Source organism: Tripterygium wilfordii, chromosome 20 (genome assembly GCF_013401445.1).
Source record: "Tripterygium wilfordii isolate XIE 37 chromosome 20, ASM1340144v1, whole genome shotgun sequence".
Lineage (NCBI taxonomy): Eukaryota > Viridiplantae > Streptophyta > Magnoliopsida > Celastrales > Celastraceae > Tripterygium > Tripterygium wilfordii.
This window is the reverse complement of record NC_052251.1, coordinates 9,465,907-9,490,117: the sequence shown is the minus strand read 5'-3', so window position 1 is coordinate 9,490,117 and position 24,211 is coordinate 9,465,907. Positions and strand designations below refer to the sequence as shown.

The 24,211-nt window shown below is 37.7% G+C and overlaps 7 protein-coding genes across 9 annotated transcripts; 3 read left to right on the top strand and 4 right to left on the bottom strand.

The window, feature by feature from the left end:
- The first annotated feature begins 533 nt into the window (after positions 1-533).
- LOC119987514 (glycine-rich RNA-binding protein 3, mitochondrial-like) lies at positions 534-3,199 on the top strand. Of its 3 annotated transcripts, none has more exons than XM_038832441.1 (6): positions 542-615; positions 1,447-1,592; positions 1,675-1,743; positions 1,939-2,045; positions 2,563-2,641; positions 2,723-3,199. In XM_038832441.1, exons 2-6 carry the CDS (start codon positions 1,457-1,459, stop codon positions 2,986-2,988), a joined length of 657 nt encoding a protein of 218 aa, XP_038688369.1. In that variant the 5' UTR covers positions 542-615; positions 1,447-1,456; the 3' UTR covers positions 2,989-3,199. The 3 variants fall into 3 exon arrangements, with proteins under 3 accessions (XP_038688367.1, XP_038688369.1, XP_038688368.1); XM_038832440.1 differs by having other exon boundaries at positions 2,563-2,674; XM_038832439.1 differs by having other exon boundaries at positions 534-615; positions 2,563-3,199.
- Positions 3,200-3,689: 490 nt separating this feature from the next.
- On the bottom strand, positions 3,690-8,434 carry LOC119987512. Its single transcript, XM_038832438.1, has 3 exons — positions 6,626-8,434; positions 5,482-5,906; positions 3,690-4,584 (listed from the first exon to the last, which is right to left on the bottom strand). Exons 1-3 carry the CDS (start codon positions 7,464-7,466, stop codon positions 3,796-3,798), a joined length of 2,055 nt encoding a protein of 684 aa, XP_038688366.1. The 5' UTR covers positions 7,467-8,434; the 3' UTR covers positions 3,690-3,795.
- A 994-nt stretch (positions 8,435-9,428) lies between these two features.
- On the bottom strand, positions 9,429-13,799 carry LOC119986558 (ATP synthase subunit gamma, mitochondrial-like). The gene is made up of 9 exons (XM_038831168.1): positions 13,558-13,799; positions 12,429-12,472; positions 12,156-12,308; positions 11,207-11,320; positions 10,984-11,111; positions 10,474-10,596; positions 10,252-10,371; positions 10,001-10,122; positions 9,429-9,741 (listed from the first exon to the last, which is right to left on the bottom strand). Exons 1-9 carry the CDS (start codon positions 13,650-13,652, stop codon positions 9,672-9,674), a joined length of 969 nt encoding a protein of 322 aa, XP_038687096.1. The 5' UTR covers positions 13,653-13,799; the 3' UTR covers positions 9,429-9,671.
- A 935-nt stretch (positions 13,800-14,734) lies between these two features.
- LOC119986491 (presenilin-like protein At2g29900) lies at positions 14,735-16,692 on the top strand. Its single transcript, XM_038831055.1, has one exon. It carries the CDS (start codon positions 14,890-14,892, stop codon positions 16,189-16,191), a length of 1,302 nt encoding a protein of 433 aa, XP_038686983.1. The 5' UTR covers positions 14,735-14,889; the 3' UTR covers positions 16,192-16,692.
- A 1,107-nt stretch (positions 16,693-17,799) lies between these two features.
- LOC119987181 lies at positions 17,800-19,053 on the bottom strand. Its single transcript, XM_038831988.1, has 2 exons — positions 18,345-19,053; positions 17,800-18,258 (listed from the first exon to the last, which is right to left on the bottom strand). Exons 1-2 carry the CDS (start codon positions 18,447-18,449, stop codon positions 17,869-17,871), a joined length of 495 nt encoding a protein of 164 aa, XP_038687916.1. The 5' UTR covers positions 18,450-19,053; the 3' UTR covers positions 17,800-17,868.
- A 131-nt stretch (positions 19,054-19,184) lies between these two features.
- LOC119987179 (F-box/kelch-repeat protein At3g23880-like) lies at positions 19,185-20,750 on the top strand. Its single transcript, XM_038831987.1, has one exon. It carries the CDS (start codon positions 19,298-19,300, stop codon positions 20,429-20,431), a length of 1,134 nt encoding a protein of 377 aa, XP_038687915.1. The 5' UTR covers positions 19,185-19,297; the 3' UTR covers positions 20,432-20,750.
- A 1,320-nt stretch (positions 20,751-22,070) lies between these two features.
- Positions 22,071-23,901, bottom strand: LOC119987178 (cytochrome P450 CYP736A12-like). The gene has a single exon (XM_038831986.1). The coding sequence runs from the start codon at positions 23,709-23,711 to the stop codon at positions 22,182-22,184; it is 1,530 nt and encodes a 509-aa protein (XP_038687914.1). The 5' UTR covers positions 23,712-23,901; the 3' UTR covers positions 22,071-22,181.
- Positions 23,902-24,211: the final 310 nt, after the last annotated feature.

The window sequence follows — 24,211 nt, the reverse complement described above, 5'->3', positions numbered from 1 at the left end:
TTTTTTAGAAATTTTTTTGGTCAAATATTGTTTTGGACATGTGTTTCTATGTCCAAAATTTACTAATTTTGTTTTTCCATAAATAACACTAATTATGAATTGTACATTGCTGATTTGTTTTTGTTGGTAATTACTTTTTGGATAAAATATATTCTTTTGGAATTTTTTTTTTCAAATAGTATTTTGGAAATGTTTTTCTACTTCCAAAATTTACTAATTCTGTTTTTCCGAAATAACACTAATTATTTTGTTATTCCAAAATACAAATTAGTTATCAATAAAATGAGGGGAGAAAAAAGAAAATATTTTTAAAAATAAAGATCCTTCTATATTTTCAAAGGTTAAAACCGTCATTTCGACCCGGATATTTTCGTCCCCGAAAAGGGCAACGGGTAAACTATCTCCATCCTGTGACAGAGGAAGTAGTACGATCCAATGGAAAATCGACGCGTCATTCCTTATTCCCCGAATCTTTCATCCAACGGCTGTAATCACCAAGTTTAAATCTAAAGCACCAGATCCTCCTAGAACAGTCCACATTACACTTCCCTCGCCTACATAAAACGAAGCCTCAGTAGGGTTTTAGTCCAGCAGTACCAGCGAGAAGCGTAGAACCGGTACGTTCCTTCGAAAACCCTAAACTTCGCTTCATTTCTCTCTTCGTAGTGTTTCTCTCTTGATCGCTTCTGTCTTTAGGTTTGATTCCGTTTGGACTTGATAAGCCTTTTGAATCTTTCGTATATCTGTGTAAGATTGAGCTTTTGTATGTATCTAGTTCAGGGCCAGTTATTCACTATCTTAATTTGGATTTTAAGCTTTCATTATTGCGTGTTTGAAGATCTTCGTTTGATTTCAATGTTTCGTGTCTTATCTGGTGGAGAGAGAATGATTTGATAACTTGTGAGGTTTTTGTTCTCTGAAACCCTTTTTCTTAGGTAAATGTGTTATTCTGAGAGTTAAGAATCTGTGATAGGTTGCTCTACCTTTTTTCTTTCCCATTGTGCCCTAAAGGAGGTTTATTTTTAATTTTTCAAGAAAGAATAATTTTTATGTTTACACCCATGGTGTTGATTCCAACTTTCATGTGATTATTGTATAATTCCAACTTGCATACTCCACTGTTGTATATGTTGGTTATACTGACATATATGTATTTTGTAATGTTATTTAACTTTCATTAGGTATCATCATGTAGTTCATTCATTCCTGAATGACTAAAATTTGCTGGATGGTCTCTCGTCTTTTACTTAAATTAAATTACTGATGAAAAATTCAAGTCCATTTGTAATGATGTAATTGCTTGTGTATATCCGAGAATCTATTGGGAGAACAATTTTTTTCGTTTTTGATGACTGTATTTCTGGAGTTTGAAATTGTATATGTTGAGGTGTGAGTTCCTATGATTATACAAGTTCATGTGAACTCTGTGCTTTATGCTTTACGCTAGGTCATTGTCATGGCTTTCCTTAGTAAGGTTGGAAATATACTCAGGCAGACCGCAACCAAACAGGTCAATGCAGAATTTTCTGCATCCAGACCTTCCATTTATCAAGCAATACGCTGCATGTCATCTTCAAAACTTTTCGTTGGAGGTGCAGTTGTCTTTTCTTTGGATTGTATCTTGCTTGTTTTGTGCCAGGTGAGGCTAAAAATTTCTCAATTCTGTTGTTGCAGGTATTTCATTTAATACTGATGATTCAGGCCTAAGAGAAGCATTTGGAAAATATGGCGAGGTCGTTGAAGGTATGTAGTTTTCTAAAAGGGCACGTTTCTACTGCTGAATTGCTATTGATGTCTGACAATTGACTGTCTTATTCGCCTTTTCCTGTTTCTAATTATTCATATTTTTTTGTTTTGGATTATCATCTATTCTTTTTTTGTATGGAGTTGATATTTTTTGGTTTATATGTGCTGATTACCTCAACATATTTACTGCAGCTAGGATCATTCAGGATCGTGAGACTGGTAGGTCCAGAGGATTTGGCTTTGTTACATATACTTCAAGTGAGGATGCTTCCAGTGCCATCCAGGCCCTGGATGGACAGGTAAAGTTACTGTTTCATAAATTTGTATATCTGATCATCAGGTTGTCTTGATTTTCCAATGAAACATGATGGTATATGTGAATTATTCGTTATCATGCTTTTTGTTTGTGTAAAATAGTGTGGTTTTTTTTTAAGGTCCGGTAGTCTTGTCAAGAATTGTCATAATTTGTGGTACTACCTCAACATAGATTGTTTTGTGATAGGGAAATACATACCCAAGCCCCCTAGACTCTGTGCATACTAGCTTTTATAGATTTTTTGTTCTCGTTAGACCTTGATTTCCATTTATGGATGCATGGTAATATAACAATGGAGGCTGGTGCAGAGTATAGATATAATGTAAGGGACACCTCAGAAATAGTCTTTATATCAATTTTCTGTTTGATAATAATGCGACTAGTGATGGAATGGTTCTTTTGTTGTTTTTGTAGTTGGTTTTGATTTTAAATTCCATAGTTAACTTCTGGCAAGTTTTGACATACAGAATTCTTTCTATATAATTTGTTCTTTCTCCCAGGATCTTGATGGTCGTCAGATAAGGGTGAATTATGCTACTGATAGACCACGTCCTGCCTATAACCAAGGCTATGGTGGTGGTGGTGGAGGCTATAACCAAGGCTATGGTGGTGGTGGTGGTGGTGGTGGAGGCTATAACCAAGGCTATGGGGGCGGTAGAGGCGGTTATGGTGGTAATACTAGTGGTGATGGCTTTGGAAGTAGAGGGAATTATGGCAATGACAGTTTTGTCAGTGGTGATGGTTCCTATGGAGGAAATGTCAGCTCTGCCAGTGGTGGATTTGATGGAAGCTCTGGTTTGGGATTTGGCGGAAATGAAGGTAACAGCATGGACAATGCAGCTGGAGATCTGAACTCTGGTGAACCTTTGGATGGAAATTACAGGGACAACTTTGATGATTCTGGGGACTTTGCAAAAAGGGCATGAGAAAAGCCACCCATTAGCAGAAGCAGAAGCAAAGTGAAAGTGTTAGTACTAATAGACGGATTTTGATATTTATTTTGCCTCTTGCCATTTTTCTAGAACTGGTTTATACCATTTATCCTGGTTTCTCTCTCTGCATTTGAATTGTTTTTCTTTGTGAACTTGAAAAATAGTCTTCTTTAGAAATAATTGTAGCTGAAATTACTTTGTTAGACATAGTATCATTCATCTCATGCATGACAAATAGTTCAACAAAAACTACAAACAATTAGCCCTAAAAATGCCAATGGAAAATAATTTGACAATCCATGGTTCATTGCCCATGTATTGGGATGATATGATCGTTCCATCACATGTTAATGCAGACAGAGAGAACCATTAGCTCCAATATCAGTTGGTATGAACAAGCCTTCAAAGTTTTGGCAATTTCAATGGAAGAAACATGGACAATGCTAGAAACCTTTAAAATTTATCCCCAAAAGTTTCTCAAATCTATGTGTCATTAAAATAGTCATTGATTAAAAACACACATGTAGGATCCACTTCACATCCAACACTCCACATTAAATGAGGGTCTTTTGGGACTCATTTTTTGGAGGTTTCAAGCATTATCCAAGAAACATTATGTTTTATTTCCCCATACTATTAGGTTTTAAACATACCCATGTTTGAGCTTGTTCAATCAAATCTCACACTCTAAATCCTGTGAGGAAATAGGTTAGAATGAAGAAAAATAGATAGTATATCAGCTGTCATTGTTAATACAAATCCTTTATAGAACTATACATCTCAGAAACTCTAATTTCCATTTCAATGTTCTATCTCATTCACCAAAAACAATGCTTTCTGTGCATTCAGCACTACAGGGGAACCTCTCTTTGTCTTCTCCACAATGTGCTTTATCAACCTCTGATCCATCTCATCATCGCTATCGGTATTCTCATCCGCACTTATACCAACATCCAGTAATTCCTGGACCCTCGAGTAGTACTCCGGTGGTGTTTTTATCTGGCTAAAGCAAAGTTCCTTCGGTGTTTCTTCTGTACTTTGGGGGGTATGACACAAGCCATTTACCTTGCTGTTTTTGCCCCATGAAATAATCTGCATGTCCATTTGATGGCTATTTCTGTAAACCCCAGATGGTGAGTTCTCTTCTTCTGAGTCGTTTGTCTTCGTTAGCTCTTCATATGCCTCATTGTATGCATCTAGAGCTTCCCCCGATAAATTCATAACTAGAGGCTCGGGCATGGAGCTATTTTCTTCTTTAGCAATTGGACTTTCGGGCGCGGAGGAATACATGAGTTCACCGTATGCTAATTTTCTCCAAGAGTTCTTGTATTCTGATTCCACGTGCTGCATCTTCCTCTGGCTGTTCTGAATGACTGTCTCAAGCTCTTTCACGCGGTCTTCTAGTCTTGATTGAATAACTTCATGCAACCGCAAGCTTAGTTCTTGGGGTGAGACCACAAAGTTTTGAAAATGATGCACGGAGTTGCCACTCGTATCTTGATCTGACTCGGGATGGGCCACGGTTTGGACATTGACCATATCAACTTTCAATTCGCCCTCGGCAAAGTCGACTGCAAAATCTGGGTCAAGCTGCATCAAAGTTTAGGCTCTATTACTACTTGTAAAATAAATTGTATATCCACCAGTCAGGAACATGTTCTAATTCCTAGTAAACACAAGGGTGCAATATAGAATCTGCCCCTTATTTTTTTCCCATTACTTTCTGCCCAACTACATCCCAACAAGACAATTTCCTACAGTCTCAATGTTGAGTGTCAACTACCAGGTTGCCAGTACCATGTATGTTGCAACCGTTTGTTTTATGCTACCACATGGACACATATTCTCGGTGCTGTAACAAGAAGAATTCACTAAATCGAAAGAGCAAGTAATCATTTCAAAACATCATACACTAGTAAATGGAGTAATCTACCAAAAGCATTCAAGAGCACAGAAGGATAGAATGCTATAGCAGATGCTCAGAGAACAAAACAGGATGATGGTTCTTGAGGAAAAGAGACAACTTCTTTACTAACCTGAACTGGTTATACACTTATACCATATAATAGTTTGACCAGCGTCATGTCAAGGCCAATCGTCATCTCTAAATGCCAAGGGAATAAGAAAAATGAAATCTAAGTAGGTTCCGTTAGTATCACTTCCAACCTAATGAGTCTCCAGAAGTCTTAATCTGAAAAGTTCTAGAATGTTCCAGACCACCTTTGTTAAAGATTTCATCAAATTCAACAGACGATGAAGAAAAATTACGGAATTGATTCAAAGCATATATCTTACACTATTAGCTAAGAAGAATTCAAAACATGGAGAAACAGTTGAACAGGCAGAAGAGGTGCTAAAATGAGTAGAGATTCAGGGAAACTAATTACATGCACTTATTATAGACTAAAAATGTGAACAAAATTACCATTAAGCAAGAAACTAGATGTGTAAAACTGATGAAAATGCTAAGATAGAAAACATGCCGACCTCATCAAGATCAGGCAGTCTTCCCTCGCAAATAGATGTATTTATGTTCAAACCCAACCTCTCCAGTTCAGCTTCAAGTTCGGCTTCAATTTTACTCATAGATTCTGAGCTCTCCACAGCCTTCTCATTGTTAGAATCATTACTACCATTACTTGTTAAATTATTCTTACTGTGTTCGGAGAAAAATGGTTTCGCTATGTTGTGAGAGGCATGGTCAGCATCTTGTGATTCAGATGTCTCATTACCTAGCTCCCTCACAGTCAATGATTCTTTCATATCAAGTTCGTCCTGTAGATCTTGAACCAAGTTTTCTGTCTGCATCAACAATTCTTTCAATTTGTTCACTTCTCTTGTATTTTTCATGAAAGAAGATATTATACCAATGGAGATCCCTAGATAGAATAAAAATGTCCCATTGCATGGCCCTGGATAGAGAGTGAAAGCAGTGATTCATGAATTTAGTTAGATACTAATAATAACCATCCAGTTTCCAAACAAAAAGTGTTACACCAAACACAAAAATATCTTTTATTACCCCCAAAAAAAAGGACAAAGAACAATTGAAGTTCAAGACATACAAGCAATGGGGGTGCCATTACAACTGCAAAATGTCTACTACATTGGTATAAGCTCATTAACAACAAGCTCCTCATTGAGCCATAAGAAAAGGATATGCGACCACCCATTCCTGAGAAGGCAATTGGAAATCTAATGTTCCCTATAGTTGTCCATCATATAGAAAACAAACATAGAATTCTGAGCACGTTGCAACCATTAAATGCTCAAGTACTTGCCACACGAGCCTCATTTTCGCATTGTCTCTTTTGCTTGATAGCTGAGTCTAGCATATAGATATACAATACAATCTCAATCTGATGGCAATACATTTGCACTCTTTCTTTATATAATTAGACGCTTGTATGTTCTTTTATCCCTTTATTGCAAAATAAGGTATTTAGTCAACACAAAAGAAAAGAAAAAGAAAGAATAAGTATAACACCCGATAAGTTTGAATTGACTAGAGACTCCTAGAAAAAGAAGTTAATTAATTCAGAGAATCAAATAGAAATAACATTTGAACATTAGGAAGTAGAAAATTTTGAACACACTACCCACATCTTTAAAAGAGAACAGGATACATTACCGTCTTGCGACTGAAAGTGCTCCCCACTGTGCAGCTCACTGGAACTGCTTAATCTGCCACTGTGCCCTTGTCCTCTCTTAAGCTTTAGTTTCCTGGGGTGATCTGAATAACCCGCACTGGGTAATTGAGGAACACCAGAAATGCTTCCCTCCTTGCACTGTCTATCATCATCAATTCTGATCTGAGCACTAGAAAAACCACCACGTGCTCTGCTAATAATTTTGCTTCCATTAGTTACAAGCAAAGGCCTCATAGTTGGTCTGCATGGTGATGGAGGAGCACTAAGAATATATTCTTCCACATTAGCACCTTCCACCTGTAGCTGAGCCAGATGACAACTTTCTATGGAATTTAAAGGTTTAACAAAAGTTACAAAATGCCGAGGAAAATATTTAGCTCTGAGATAGCCCCTTTTCCTCAATGAACCATGTAAGAAATCCAATTCTTCCATAGAAATGTTACCATAATTACTACCAATATCACCACTTGGCCTGCTTCCTTCCCAATTTTCAATTAGATTATCATTTTCCATGAGAACTGAAACAGATGTTGGAAGGACATCCCAATCAGTAGAATCCACTTCTGCTGTCGAAGCACACTCTAGTTGATGTTTATCTGAATATCCTGGATCCAACCCACTTCCCATATCAATAGACACATCTTTTTCTAGCCTCTTTCTCTGTCTGAACGTCGAGAAGGGACAGCTTGGAGATTCAGGCTTCACAATGTTGGGAATGTCAGAAGCAAACTCTAGTGAGCCATTTTCACCCCTTGAAAGATTCTTCCAATACTTAGCTAGATATCCAGTAGCTGCAGCTGTTGCCACAAACCATAAGTCCATTTATGGCTTCACTTCCTTGGGAAAAGTTACTACACTATCAAAGTTCAACAGAGCTTATTTTCCAATCTACCTCAATTCTCAAGACAAAAAGGGCAGGGCTAACCAGTTCCATAAATCCAAAATCACAAAAGCAAAAAAGTTTTAAACCTAAAAGTTTTCAGTACAAGAATCAATTTTAGAAAACGATCGATTCCACGGATTGAGAGCCCATCCTGATAACACAGATCAAATTTAGTCATTGGCACAAATTCCTAGCACTCATTTCTGAACAAAGTAAGAATGTCAAAACTGAATGCAGGAACCCCTCAAGACTTCTCCAGTAATAATCTATTGCACAGACAAAAACCCTCGATCAATTCGTTTTTTAAAAAAGACGATCAGTGAGGCTAAACAAAAAGGAACGCAAAAAATTCAGAGAGAGAACCAATACTACTCTTATAAACGTGAGAAAATTAATCCCAAGTCACCAATTCCAGCAGCCGCAACAACAGCAATACAAAGAAAAAACCTCTTTCTTCCTATAAAAACAGGTATCAATGTATCATAAACCCAAAAAGGCCACCCAATTCTAAAAATTAGCCCACCTCAAAACCCACCAAAATAACAAAACCCTTTCTGCAAAAGCCTTCAGCAACAACCCCAATTAACCACTCTGAGCAAAAGCTTTCAAAGCAGCCTTCATAATGCAAAACCCATCAATGTACATGACCCATTAAAGCTACAAAAAGACCTCACCGAAACCAAACACAAAGGACGAGAAGAAAGCGACAAGTCGAATACTGCTTTAGTCGAAACAGAATCTGCGAAGCTGTGAGGCTAAAAATTAAGGAACTCAACTTCAGAAAAAGAAGAAGAAGATGTTGTTGTCGTTGTTAAGATTGGATTTCTTGGATGACCGTTGCCCCGTTATCCACAGTCCACACGAGGCACAACTTCAAGGCTTTGCCTATGATATCACAACGAGACGCACCTGCATCATTAAGGAAATTTTAATTAATGAAAAAAAAATAGACAAACAAATATAAGTTATTTTGTTTCCTCATCCGTACACGCAATTCGGCAAATATCAATTTTTATTCTTTTGAAGAGCAAATAAACTATATTTAATTTTATTTAAATACAATTTTTTTGTAACGGGCTCAAATATAAACCCATATCAAATATTCAAATAATAAATTTATATTATGTTATTCTCAGTTATAAAAAAAAATCTCTTATCCATTATTATTGAGTATATTACACATTTATATATTTTTTTTGCTTAATACATTGATTGGTTGAGTTTTAATGATGGGATGGATCACATCAAAATAATCCTGAAAGCTGACTATGAGTAGACACAATTCTTGTTTATATTTGCTTTGCCATACCCTAAAAGAAAATTTCCCTTTTGGAATTAGGCTTTTGGCTTGAATGTATATGCATATAAGATTTACAAAAGCGATCAAGAACATGTGCACATCACATGAGAGTGGGTAGGTTTGTGCTATTCAATAATAATGGATATTATACAAATGTTTTCCAGTTTTATCCATATAATTTTTTTAACCAATAAAGATATTATACAAATTTATCATTTTGGACCTCCGATACGACTCTAAATCACGTTGACAAATACGCACACAAAAATTTTCCACATCAAGAAAAGATAAATTGACCCAAAACAGCCCGTGACTATAAGAATATTATCGCCAATAAAAAACAAACTCAAGTAAATTTCTAAAGAAAATTAAACATGTAGAACCTTAGAAGGTAATATCAGAAATATAAAACTGGGTTTTTTTTCTCTCTTTAAGAAAACCAATCAAAATAAAGGAAAGAAAATAAATAAATCAAAACGATTTGATTAGTTCAAAAATGTTTGGTTCTCATCCACTTCTATTACTCTCAACTCCCTCCCATCTAGCCCCGCTTTGAAGAGAGCGTACAGTATATTTCTGTGCTTTCAAATGCCTGAGCATGAAGAAATCAAAAATGGGTTTCATGCTTATGGGAAGAGGAGGAGGAGGCTGCAAGTTCAATTCACAGCCATTCAAGATCCAACATTCGGACAGAAAGCTTGAAAGTACAACTATATCCAAAAATAACTTCAATCATCAAAACAAATTTTGTCTTAAAAACTTGAGAGCAAGTCGAAACCAAGGCTCTATATTGATTGCTTTATTTCGTAATAATCAAAATAGCTTAGCATCAAGATTCTCACAATCAGCCCTCCAGTGCCGATGCTCCAGATATGATCTCAGTCAATTCAGTGGTGATAGATGCTTGGCGAGTTCTGTAACAAAATGCTCAAGTAAATGAGATCGCTGGTGAATAAAATAGATAAAAGGAAAAGAAACAATAGTGTTTTTTTTGTCTGGAGTAAAACAATAATAGTTGCTTAGCTCTTGATCCATCCCATCCAAGTAGCCAAATCACTCTATCATCTGTTCACTGTTTAGGAAAACTGCTTACCAGACAATTCTCATGTCTACCTTACACTCTGTGTGTGTGTGTGTTCCTGCATGATGTAAGAGAGGCAGAAAGAGAGAAACCTGTTATATGTTAGTGTGAGTCTATCCAACATATCTCCAGCATTCCTGCTAGAGCTGTCCATGGCCGACATTCTTGCTCCTTGTTCACTACATGCATTTTCCAGCACGCCATTGAACATAACCTATCCAATGTGAAATGACAGGTAGCAAACGTTTACAATAATATTCTTTTCCTTCCATGGGCATGGTCTCATGTTGTGCAATAATAATAATAAAAAGGATAGATTTAAGTTTCAAACATCAAAACTTACACAAGAAAACTGAAACTCTGAAAGATTCTGCAGTATTTCACCCTTTGTTTCACCACCTTCAATCTCATAAGAGTCCAGATCGCCAAGCTTTCCCCCAGCTTCAGCCTCTCTCTCCACAACCTTATGAACATATCATCATTTGATATTAACAAACCACATAGCACAATCTTACATTTAAAAAAAAAGCCATCATTCAGGATGATGCATTAGTCACCTACTCACCTCAGGTGACAGTACAGTTGCCAATGTTGGAACAAACGAAACAACTGACTGGAATTTGTTGAAGATAATCTTCAATGCATCGTATTCCACATTCTTCAAGATGTCATCTGCCAGAACAGAGACCTGAAATGGAAACCATTTTACTCAGGAGGTACTATCTTTTCTTTTGTCTGCTAAAATGGCATGCTGCATTTCTACAAGCATCGGTGATTTTTAATAAAGGAAAGAAATTGTCATGTCTAGAGTCAACTTCTAAAATAAACATTTTCTGTTTTGTCGAATAAAATGAATTAACTGACAACAAGACCTCAAGCCTCCGAGAACAGAGTTCTCCTGATACAAAATAAATAAGACTTGAATATGAAAATCTAACACTTGCAAACCATATTCAAACTTTCAAAGTAACTTTGATAAGTGAAAAAATAACAGAGACACATGCAGATGTGCACAAATGCATACAGATTCCCATATCGCATATAGCAGTAAAGAGAGAGCACATGTTAGACTGACCTGGGTATAGTTCAAGGGATTTTTTTGCAACTCAGTTATGGAAAGCTCAATGTCCTTCTTCGAGTCACGTAACAACTGAGCCTTTGCTTTTTCTCCCAAAATAACATATTTGACCTCTTTTTCAGGACCTGTAGCATTAGAGATTACATTAACACTCAACCCCCCTTGCAACAAAAAATAATAAGCAAACATCAAATTTTCATTTCGGTTTGCAAAAACATACCAGAACTCAGTTTGAGCAAGGCCTTGCTAACCTTAACTGATGTGGAGTTGATTCCACCACATAGACCTTTGTCTGAAGAGATAGTTACAATAACAGTCTTCTTAACATCGACACCTGCAATGCAACAAACATGTAAAAAATGTAGTGGGAAAAGAATAATGAACCACGGAAAAAAAAGGGGTTAAAGAGGCCAATAATATAACAAAAATAATCTAAAATAAAACTGAAGCAAGTAAAATTTTCAAAGGTATAGTTTCCTCAAGTTTGGTAGAGCAAACAAAACATTAGGCAAGCAAGAGCAAATAAATGAGCAGATTATTTTGCTCCTCAGAAATCGCATGTCACCATCTTCCAAAACTAGTAAACCCCATAAGCTGAGGGTCAAATAACTTGGGGCTGAATACATTAAAATATTAAGGATAACAGGGGAGGACACCTACCAGGATGTAAATCCAAGTCTCAAAACATAAGTAACAAAAGTCAATTTATTCCGGCTTGTAAGCTTACGACTATATGTGAGTGTAAAATTATCAAACCATGACATCACAAAAAATGTAGATCAGCCAATTACCGAAAACAAGTCATGAAAAGGAAAAAAGAATGCTGTTGTGATTCTATTTTTCCCTAGAGGCTTAACCTACATTGCATACTTTAGATCTGAATTACATTGGATCATATAAATTGAATTCATGCATCCCCAAAGCTTTTTCTGTCATCTCTTCAAGATGTACAAGGCAATTTGAAAGATTCCAAGAACAGCCAAGGTTCCACCAATTGGATTCAATGAGGGAAAAAAATATTAACGTCAAGCGCTAGCAATGACTCAAACCTTAAGATACACCTATTCACGAATGCACATCAATGAACATGCCAAATTATATCATAAAACAAAATAACTTAATTGAACTTGAGCAGTATAGATATAGATTGAATTTGTTGATAAACATACTTGGGGTATCACCAAGAAGGGCAGTGAATGGCTGCCAAAGGCCACGTGAATTTTCAGCTTTGGTTTGAATGGCACGTAACTTCGAGGCTGCAACCATTTTCATTGCCTTTGTAATTTTCTGAATGTTCTTCACACTCTTCATGCGATTTCTAACTGCATAAGCAATAAAGCAACCAAACTTATCAACCATAAAAAAGTTAAGATAAGAGTGAAAAAAAAAGAAGAAAACTAGGACAAAAGACAACAAATAAAAAAAGTACCAATGATGCTTACCCACTTGAGTTGAGATAGAACGCACTCCAAGAGGGGCTTGCTCCCTGCTCATGATAAGTAAGTTACTCGAATTTTTAAAAGGTAAAAGAAAATTTTGTTAAAACCACCGAGAAGGTGACAAATAAATTACAAACAAGTTAGTTATTCAAATTGCACATATATACTATAAAATTGGGAACAAGAAACATAAACTAGTGTAATAAATTATAAAATGAATTCGATGATTCAAATATCAGAATGTAATTTGATTCCCAAGCAGTAATTAAAAAGTTATATATTATCATCAAATTTCCCAACAGTTGTGAAAATATCAGGAAGGAGGAAATATTCAGAGCTTTTAACATCTCCCGTTGGCCCAACATACATGTTTATCAAAGTATATGTTAGTCCACTTATCGTGTTTTCTTAGATATCTTAAACCAAAGGAAAACATATTCAACATATATGATCCAATCCTACTGGATATACACCTTCACTAAACTGACTAAAGCATGTGAATAAGGTAAAGTTAATACCTAGAACATAGTGTGATTTTAGGCAGCCTCAAATTCAAAGATAGATGCACAATTCTACATTTGAAGCTAACTCATGAATTTAACGATATTCAAGGCACTTCTTAGACTAATACCATGCTTTATCTCCAGATTTCCCAGGTTTCATACTCTCTTTTTTTCAATATTCACATCACAACCCACAAAATTAAACTATAGTTTGAAATGCCACCTGACGAACACATATATTCAGCTTTGTGGAGCAACGTTTTTTTTTTTTTCAATTGAGGAAACAGCAAAACAATGCATTTTAAGGTCGATCAACGCGGACCAAAAAACTCAAAATCTAAGAGGGAAAAAAATCACTACGAACACCAAAACCTCGTTACTCATGATCGACTGTGTCCAATAAAATTAAAATTATTGCAACCTCATATCAATCCAATTAATACTCCAAATAAGACAGGCGCGTTTAATGAAACTGAGCTGAAATTCCCATTCCCTCACCAAAAAAAATCATTTTTATAGATCAACAATGAGAAGTGCCAAATGAAGAATATAAATTGCATTGAAACTTGATACACATATACATATAGAGAGAGGGGATAGGATAGTTAAAGAGAATAGGAAGATCGTACTCAGGAATGAGAGAGGAGCGGGCGGCGATAATCGGACGGGGAGAGATCAAGGGGGCAAAACGCCTCCCTTCGCGTCGGAGCGCAGCCATCGCCATTTGTGTATTGGGTCGATTCCTCGCGAATCCCTAATCGGACCAGTAAGACCAAAATTTTGCCGATCGAGCTGCTTGGGTGTTTTGAGGAGCTGATTCTACCCTTGGTCCTTCTACCGTCGAAAATTATGTGCCAAAGCGCACACCAGTAAAGGAGGAGTGAGCGAACGGTGCCGTTTGCCTTCTTCTTTTTTTTTTCCACTAAACAAATTTTCTTCTCTTTTTTTTACCTGAAAGACCCAGCCCAACGGTCACTTTGTCATTTTTGGGTCAATTTTAAACTCAGAATAGTCACCTCGTATGCACAACGGGTCATCAATTAATCCTGAGCCAAAACTCAGTACGTGAATAAGATTGGGTCGAGACCCAGAATAAGGCTCTTAACCCCTCTCATGAAGTAGGACCGTTCCATTGGTTATTACTCGTGAAACCCAAAAAATCCTAAGGAATTATGTCCCATCGGCTCAAACGCCTAGGCTGAGAGATCTTTCACCTCTAAGGCCGACAATATAATCACTAGGATAATGTCAAGTTGTTCAATAACCACTAGGCCCAAAAAAATTATTTACTTCCCATCGGCTCGAATGCCTGAGGAATCTTTCACTCCTAGGTGCCAATTTTTTTTTATATGTCCTCAAAACTAAGGGTGACAAAAAATCAGTTTCGGGTCGAACAATATCACGTGCTTGCAAAATATTTACATGTTCAGACCCTAACCCGGATTGGATTTTGGATGTATTTAATTGACCACACCTGAATTGACTTAAATCCAAGCAAGTAAATCGGACAATAACTAATTCGGCTTAGATCTAGACAACTAAGCTGTAAAAAATTTATGTGTTTGGACCCGAATCCGATTTTAAACTAGACAATAATTTTATTTTTGGATCAAGATTTTGGACATATAACTTATGTCCAAACTTGTTTTAATCTGGATTGAACAAATTTGATTATAGAGTTTTACACTTTTACCATCCCTACTCAAAATAAACAAATTTTATATGTAAAAGATTTACTATTTTAAATATCTTCTTTATATATGCTCAAAAAAAAAATTTAAATATCTTAAAACTATCACCGTCGCAATCGCTGTGACTTAGAAAAGTCAGCAAGTGAACGTTGCGGAGTTCTTTGCCATCATCACGACATCGTATTGAGGCCACAACCACCCACCGGAAGCTCCAAAAGAACCAAAACCTGCAAAGCTTTTCAACCTAGAACCGACAATTTTGGTATACAAATGGCGCAAAACCAGAGATCCAAGAGTATTATTGATTCTCTTGGTGAAGAAATAATAAGAATCATAGCACCGGTCTCAATCTGTATGTTCATGGTGGTTCTTATGGTATGCGTTCTCAACACAGACTCTTCTGATTCAGCTTCATCATCAGTGCCCACAATAGCCACTATAGCCTATGCTGAGACCGGCAATGACTCCTGGTGGGACAAATTGAAAGGTGCTCTTTTGAATTCGCTTGTGTTTGTGGCTGTTATCACTCTTGCTACCTTCCTTATGGTGCTTCTGTTTTACTTCAGATGCACTAGGTTCTTGAAATTCTACATGGGTTTCTCTGCTTTTACTGTTTTGGGATTTATGGGTGGGGAAATTCTGCTATTTTTGCTCGAAGATTTTAGGATACCAATAGACTGTATCACTTTTTTGGTGGTATTGTTCAATTTCGCCGCTGTGGGTGTTTTGGCAGTTTTCATGTCCAAAATGGCAATATTTGTGACTCAGAGCTATTTGGTTGTTATTGGGGTTCTGGTAGCTTATTGGTTTACTCTCTTACCTGAATGGACTACTTGGGTGCTATTGGTTGCCTTGGCATTATATGATCTTGCTGCAGTTTTGTTGCCTGTTGGGCCATTAAGGCTTTTGGTAGAGCTTGCAATATCAAGGGATGAAGAAATCCCTGCATTGGTTTTTGAAGCTCGGCCTGTGGTGATTGAGGATTCGGGTCCTGGTGGCCCTGCAACTCAAAGGAGAGTGTGGAGAGAAAGGAGAAATATTGGGAATTCGTCTGGGAATGCCAGTATTGGGTCTAACTCCACTACAAATGTCGCCACCTTTCCTGCACCGGGTTCAAATTTTGCTCCTGGTTCAGTTTTATCAGTTAGTAGTGATAATAATAACAATACAAGGCTCATAAGTACTGAAGATACTGAACTTTCTGCACCGTTGATTGATCATAGGATTACTTTGCAATCGAATGGCCTGGAAGATGCACTGTCTAGTGAGAGTTGGTCACTAGAGCGTATTGGCTTGGGATCAGCTGGCGCTATCAAACTGGGACTGGGTGACTTCATCTTTTACAGTGTATTAGTTGGCAGGGCAGCTATGTATGATCTTATGACAGTTTATGCATGCTATCTTGCTATTATAGCAGGGCTGGGAGTTACATTGCTGCTGTTGGCACTCTATGAAAAGGCATTGCCTGCTCTTCCTGTTTCAATTGCTCTAGGCGTGTTGTTCTATTTCCTGACTCGCCTTGTGCTTGAAGTTTTTGTTGTTCAATGTTCTTTGAACCTTCTGATGTTTTAGAAATAAAAATTGTTATTGTGTTTGGTGCTCAGTTACTGTAGTAGCATGGCAAATACATTATTATAATTGTAGCATGCTTTCTTTATAACGGGTAGCATTGAAGTCGGTTTCATATTTTATGAAAACATGAAAATAAGTGAATCAGTTTCAGATAAATGAAGACAACTGAGCATAAATAATCAAAGGAAGTTCAGAGTTTTTTTTTGGTAAGTACATTTAGAGCATGTTGTTAGAAGCTGAACTGGATATGGGAAAACTTTAAGAGTTGCAACGCAATAGGAAAGTTTGCTGCGAGATGTTTGGGACTTCTGAAATTTGAGAATGAAACTGTATTGAGGCAAGAACGAGGCATTTTTGGAAGCTGTCAAGCTGGACAAATGCAGGAAGCAATACTTTTCGGGCACAAGGAGTCCTCATTATGAAAAAAAAAATTAGAGGATGTAATGGAGATTTTTATTCATGAAGTTCTAGTCAACTTTAATGAAGAATTTTATTCCTTTATCGTTTTGTTGTTCTCTTTATTATGTTGAAAGGTCACTCTCCTGATATTTTAGGCTTCCTGAATCCTGATTGATGGCAGTCAGATACCTTCGATGTTCCAACAAATGGGGTAAAACTTAATAAATAGGTGGAATATACATACTGGGCTTCAGCTGAATGCTGCAAGGTAACCTTTTTTTCCCCCTTCTGAATGGAAAATAAATTTTATATAGGGAACAAGGGGATGCTGCCTTGGTAAATCAAATCGTTGAAGGCAAGGATCCCTGTTATAAGCGTAATTTGCATTGCATTTGGGTGTTTGGGTTTTGTGATAAATGATGTAGTATAGACCATTAGAAAATATTGGGTATGTGTGCTTGGTTTCTTCCTTGTATACTTGGTTCTTTAAGATTTGGTTGAGAGCATACTTTGGATGGATAAATATGCTACTTAGTTACCGTGGGTTCTCTCCAGAAGATGTCACATATGAGTTGATTCCTATTTCTGCTTAGTTGTCTGCAATTTGTTGGGAATTTTCTCTGGAATATCATATTGCGCTTTCTTCCTAATACAGTTTTTTGATTTGGTGGGAAGAAAAAACCCAATTGTAAAAAGAATGTCATGAAAATGTAAAAAACTTGGGTGAATTATTGTTGACTGGGAGGAGCAACTAAAAGGTGAAAAATGCTTGGATTGAGACATGGTACTTGTACAGGAAGAGTAAAGATTTTCATTGGTCTGAAAGGCTGTTAAGTAAGAGTGAATTTTTTTTTGGGTTTCGTTGTTTGCAGAAGAGAACAAGATAATTTATAACATTTAGATGATAATATATAGTCCTTTCCATCAAAATACTGGTACAAATCATTAGGGAAGTGCATCCACAGCTCATCTTCAAATTTTTTTTTTTTTTCATTTCCAAACTATTCTGACAATTTATATTGCCATCCCCAAATGCCTCTTGGCCATCTGCAAATTACAGGGTGCACATATTTGTCATTTGGTAGTAACAATAAATCTACTATGCTTTTTCTTTCTCCTGACTCCTGCTGTAGATTAAGCATAATAATCCCCTGTTAATGAAGGATTGTGTATTTATTTTGTTGTAATGGAGGTGTTAGCGGCTAATTCTGAATGACAATGTAGCTTTCTGATCCAAGAATCTTTATTACACCAAAGAAAATATGGCCTTAATGATATTCAGTTTGAGTTTTGCAAGTTGGATACAAAATTTGATGCAGCAAAGGCAGCTGATCCACCAAGCACAGATAGCAGAGAAACAACAACCTGCAATGCCATCTCCCAAGGATAATCCTCAGGTACAAGATAAACAAAAAAGGGTCCCAAAAGCAGTAATCCCAAGCTCAGACTCAACAAAGCCCCCGGAGTTCCAGGGTCAGTAGCTGCAGAAAGGACTCCAAATTCTTCAGCTTTTGAGAGAACTCCCAGTTTTTCTATTGTTGACAGAGAGAGCCCAAATTTCTCAGCTGCTGATAGCAAACCAGCTTTCTCTGCTTTGCTTAATAGCTTCAGTTCCTCCACCCTTGTAAGTAGCTTTATTGGCTGTGTTGTTCCTACAACAGTTGAGTTCTGCAAATAATTCATTGCAGAATCTGTCATTCCAGATTATAAGTAATTACATGCTTATAAAATCATGATGGGTAGCAGAAACTGACCTTTTTGGAGCCAACAGTTCCTTTAACAGATGGTAAGGGTTTCTGGGTAGCCATGGAATGAACCAGAAGGGGTCCTCTACCGCTACAGAGTACTGTGGCCTGCATAATATCTTCTTTAATGGCTTTCACTGTACAGCTATGGTTGATGGTTGCTGGAGGTTATTACTTTTCTCAAATGAATGGTGGATGCAAGAGGAGGATGATGTTTGGGTTTTCCGGGTGTCAATAAACGTTTGGCTGGTCTCTTAAATATGTCTTCTTGAGGGATTACACTGTGGGCCAGAAATTTATAAATTCTTATGTGCCTGGTTGGCTGGAGGATATTTATCCCAAAACAAGGATAGGGTTGTCCTGCGCTCGAATAGGAGAATTCTCTTTCTTCGGGTCCACAACCATGCTAAGCAATTGGCCAACAAGAAATCTGAAGATGAAAGGATGGAGCTTTTTTCTCCATAAATTCAGAGTTCAATTCCTTAAGGAAAGATACAGTAGGTCATCATAAAGATGCAAGATGTTCAGATACCTGCAAGGCCCTTATGCAGCTTAAAACCCTTTCTTGCAGCAAGCCTGGTTTGCTGAATGAAAATCAGGTGGAGTTTACAATAATTTAGTTCAGAAATATCAGAATTTAACTTCAGAGACACCTGAAGAACAAAAATTACAGTGTTTGCCCAGATACATGTTACCCAGGATGATTTCAAAAAGAACTCAAATGGAGAGAGAGAGAGAGAGGGTGGGAGAGGGAGGGGGAGGGAGAATTTTACTATGATCAGGCAGATGAGCAGATCAGCGCACCGACTGGCGACTGCTATTAATTAATTAGGAAAAGAGACTCTTTTTTTCCATAAACTGTATAAAGTATAAACCCAGAAAAAAATAAAGGCCAGTTTTATTTTTTGTTGAGATCCCACAAAACTATTAAGGAAGCTGTGGTAACTGGTAAATGCTTTGCAATGGCCACTGTGAAGAACACCGATATCCCAGAAGATGAAGTGATTGATATTCTCACCAGGCTTCCAGTGAAGTCTCTGATGAGATTCAAGTCAGTTTGCAAACCTTGGGGTGATCTTCTCAGGAACCCAGATTTCATTAGGCAGCACCATCTCAAGCAAACCCATCTCAGCTGTAGCTCCAATTTCAGGGTCCTTATGAAGCATGGTGCTCAACCAGCGGACTGTTTCTTCTCTCTTTCTCTTTCTTCTGCCCGAGATGCTGGTGAAGAGGTGCTTACTCTCGAAGAGAGAGTCTATGACCCAGTCGTATTGGGTCCTTGTAATGGCTTACTCTGTGTTTATGGTTATCGGGAAAAGATTGTTTTGTGGAATCCTGCTATTAGAGAATTCAAGACTCTACCTTTGTCCCCAATTAAGCGTCGATCAGGTACAGGGTCATTTGGTAGTCTTGGGTTCGGGTTTGATTGCGAAGCCAATGACTACAAGATCCTTAGATTTGTTACTGATTACTTCGCTGATGATGGTGCGGGTGTACCTTCATGTGATCAAATTGAGATCTACTCTCAGAAAAATGATTCTTGGAGGGAGATTCCGTCTCTGGATGTGTGTCCTGGTGGTGTCCCTTGGTTTAGTCAGTACCATAATGGGGTTTATTACTGGTGGGCAGATGGGATTAATGGTGGATTGATCTTGTCCTTTGATTTTGCAGATGAAGTGTTTGATAAAGTGCCACTGCCGGGTGTTGGGGTTTCTTGGGGTGATTGCCTTCCACAGCTTGCAATCTTCAATGGATTGCTTGCTTTGATTCGTTACATTCGGGGGGGTCCTGAGACATTGGTTCATATATGGGTGATGAGCGAAAGAGGAGTGAAAGGATCTTGGGTCAAACAAGCGAGTATTGGACTGATACCTGGAGTTGTGAGGCCCTTAAAATTTTCGAGGAATGGTGGGTTTTTTTTGGAAGATTTGGAGGGCCAGCTGTCTCTGTATGATCCGAGCTCCCAACAGCTGAAAAATCTCCAACTCAGTGGGGGAGAGGGTTTATTACAAGTGATAAATTATGTGGAGAGTCTTGTTCCAATCAATGATAGACGTGAGGATGAGGATGAACCTTCTGCTCATATCAGAATCTGAAACTTACAGAGTAAGAGGGACTAGAGAACTGTGAGATGTGAAAAGACAAAAGACTAAACTATATGTGTGTTACAGGAATATTATTCTTCAATGTCGTATTCCTATATTATGTGTTTGATCTATATGCTTTCGTGTATAACTAATTACAGCATTTACCTCAATGTTGTTCCTTTTTTATTTTCCTTTTCTATGATCAAAGAATGGAGCTGTTGTTGTCCATCACTTTTACTTGTAACTGTTTTGATTTCTTTCGTATGATCGCAAAATTTATTAGTGGGTAATTGTTCTCCTGTCCAGTTGTAGAGATTTGCTATGATAACTACCATTTCTGGCCAAGTTTATTATACTTTTGTGTTTTTTGGGGTGTTTGATTGCTAGCTTGACAGTACATAAATCCCAGAATTCCATGATTTGGGTCTTGGAATTATAGGAATGGTGTGCGCCAATATTGGTTGCAGTCTCCGGTGGACTGTTTACGGAATAACTCACAAAAACATTGGTTTTCTTGATAGAAAATAATTTTTTCCTCAGGAATAAGGCGCTGTATGTTGTGTATTCAGGTTGTAATTTGGTCAGGTTCAGTACTTGCAGGATGGATTCTGTTGTTTGAACAAGGAGTCAAGCAATCAGAAGAGACTATCAAGAATCTAAACCGTCGTAAGGTCTCTTGCCGCTTTTTTCATTGGAGCTGCTTTGTGCCTCGTGAAAACTTTATTATTTAAGTTGTTAATTGCTTCTTTTCATGGGAGTTATTTCTTTTACAGGATGCAGGAATCAGTGTTACATCATTATGTTCTTCATATCCTCTCCGGGCCTCCATTGATGGAGATAACTGAGGGGGTTAAGTGTAGTCTAGCGATATCTGGATTATGGACCAGGAAGGTATGATTCAAGTTCATAATACTTCAGGTCTCTCTACACTTTCAAATACATTCGATAGATTACAGATAACAAGAAGGCGATGGATCAAAACCAGAAATAACTGATGAAATGCATGCAAAGAAGGCTGCTTGTCAGATTTTCCACAATGAAGTCAAGCTCGATCGCTAGTGAGAACGTTTAGCTAGTACCCTTCTAAAGTTGCTGCAATATTTTCTTCTTGGTGGTTATATGTATACATGGAACTTTCTCATTGTTTCCCTACTCGATGAATTAGGTACATAGAGGAGGACCTTTTACTATTCATGGAAAAGGAGGTGGTGAAAGATGTGCTTCAACTCTTTCAAGGAGCAGCAAAGAAAGGAAAGATCAATAGAGGAGCTCTACAGAAGTGGATGGTAAGTTCTTATCATTTCTGTTTACACCATTACAACCTTGTTATTGATTATTGAAGATTAGGCAATTTTCAAAAAGATATTCTTAAGCAAGTAGACGATAAGAGTTAAGCTTGGAGATTTGGTCAGGTTCACGGAAATGTTGTCATGAGTCTTGAGGAATTGCTCAGCTACTTGAGGTGATGAAACAACAGTAGTTGGCATATACCCTAGCTTTATTGAAACCAGGGATCCATATTTGTTCGTTAGTTTGGCAAGGTTTTTGTGTTGGAGTTTCCCTAACATATTGAAGTTGCCAATGATCGGTAATGGTCACAGAGCGGGTGGCATTTTCCAGCCATGTTTAGGCTTAGAATGTACTCATATGACCATAGAAGCCAAATTGGAGAAATTACTTATTCTTGAGATCTAGTAATTATAACTTCAAATCTAGCACAACAGGAAACAAACACATTACAACAATGTCTTAAAAAATCTCATGCTAGTAGGCGGTAGGAGGACGGCACGGCAAGCAAGTGATTGGTTCTAGGCAAGGAGAGACCAAAAGTTTCACTCATATCCAATTCACTACTCAACATGCCATTAGGGAGCTTCCAGTCAAAGCAATGCACAAGTTGTGCCACAATTAGTCTATTAATGGTCAAACCCAAGTTCATTCCTGGGCACCCTCTTCGCCCCGAACCAAACGGTATAAGCCGAAGATCTTGTCCTCCTAGTTCAATGTTGCTATCCATGAACCTCTCCGGCAAGAACTCATCAACATTACTCGTCCACGAATTAGGATCTCTCCCGATTGCCCAAGAGTTCACCAGGATTCGTGATTTCTTTGGGATGTGATAACCGTTGATTGTAATATCCGCGATTGATTCCCGCGGAATTAGAAATGGCGCGACTGGATGTAGTCTGAATGTTTCCTTGATAACCATGTTTAGGTAATCTAATTTACTCAAATCTGTCTCCTCGACCATTCTGTTCGTTCCAACAACGTTTTCCAACTCCTTTTGCAGTTTTTTCAGTACTTCTGGATGCCTAAATAGTTCTGAAAATGTCCATAGAATTGAAGTAGCTGTAGTTTCATATCCACCTAAGATCATATCCAATATGATAGCTTTGATATTGGTTCGATCAACCGTGTATGTCGCCGGATTTTCATCGCTCGAACTACTTCCCGTCGGTTGATCCATTACTGAAAGCAGAACATCAATGAAATCCCTATGATCTTGTGCTTGATTTAGTTTTGCATTCTTCTCATGCTCTTCTAGCATCTTCTCTATGAAATCGTCCATCGTCTTGCTATACGCCTTCATACGCCGTTTCAGACCCTGAAGATCAAATGGCTCTAGGAAGGGCACATAATCTGATACATTGAAAGTTCCAGCCAAATGTGATGCCTCTGAAACTAATGATCTGATATCAAATTTATCGTCATTGTTCTTCCCAAAAACCATCTTATACGCGGAATTCTCGATCAACTCTCCGATCTTTTCACTCAAATCCACAGCCTCCCCGGCCACGACAGATTCCTTAATCAGCTCAACAAGAAATCCAAGCTCTTTCACCCTCAATGGTGCCATGGATTCAACTTTCAGCACACTCAGCAGCTCCTCAGTACACAGTTTCCTAATATTGCGCCAATATGGACCGTACTCCGCGAACGCCACACCCGTATTGTTATAGGACATGAAGATTGAAGCTTGAGTCTTAGGCCGGCTAGCGAAAACGGTGTCGTATGTCTTAAGGAACAGCTCTGCTGCATCAGAGGACGATACAATGATGGTTGGCACAGACCCGAGCCTTATTGACATAATTGATCCATATTTCTTGGCTAATTTGGCCAGGTTTCGATGTGGTAGGGTGCCTAACACATGTAGGTTCCCGATCACCGGCAAGGGTCGGGGACCGGGAGGGAGTTTTCTTCCCTGTTTGGATTGAGAAAATATGGAAAACCATAGGAATCCAAGAACAAGTAAGAGGATAGCAAAAATTGCAGAAGACATTTTCTGCATTCTTGAGAAACTTGTCTGGCTATGACAATCTATATATACATGATCACCAACATTATTGAGAAGATAATGTTGGAGAATCAAGTGGATATAATTGACTGGATGGATGGTAAGTCAATGGAAGAGCTTTGAGGTTGCCATTGATTTAATTTGTTCAACTAAGGTGTTCTCTCTTTAATAACTATCAAGTTGCCATAGCTATAACTTCATCACAGCTGTAGTGGCAATTTGGCAACAATCACGTTCACATGTATGACCAAATGCACTGTTATTTTGGTCACCTCATAATAGAGAGAACATCCTCTCTCTCTCTCTCTCTCTCTCTCTCTCTCTCTATATATATATATATATATATATATATATATATATATATGGACAATGATAATTTGTGCTCTTAGAACATTAGAGAATGATGAAAAAAGTGCGTTAGAATTTAAAAATATATATATGTATTTTAAGTTTAAAAGTTTAGGTAAGAGAATGTTCATCACATCATGACATAC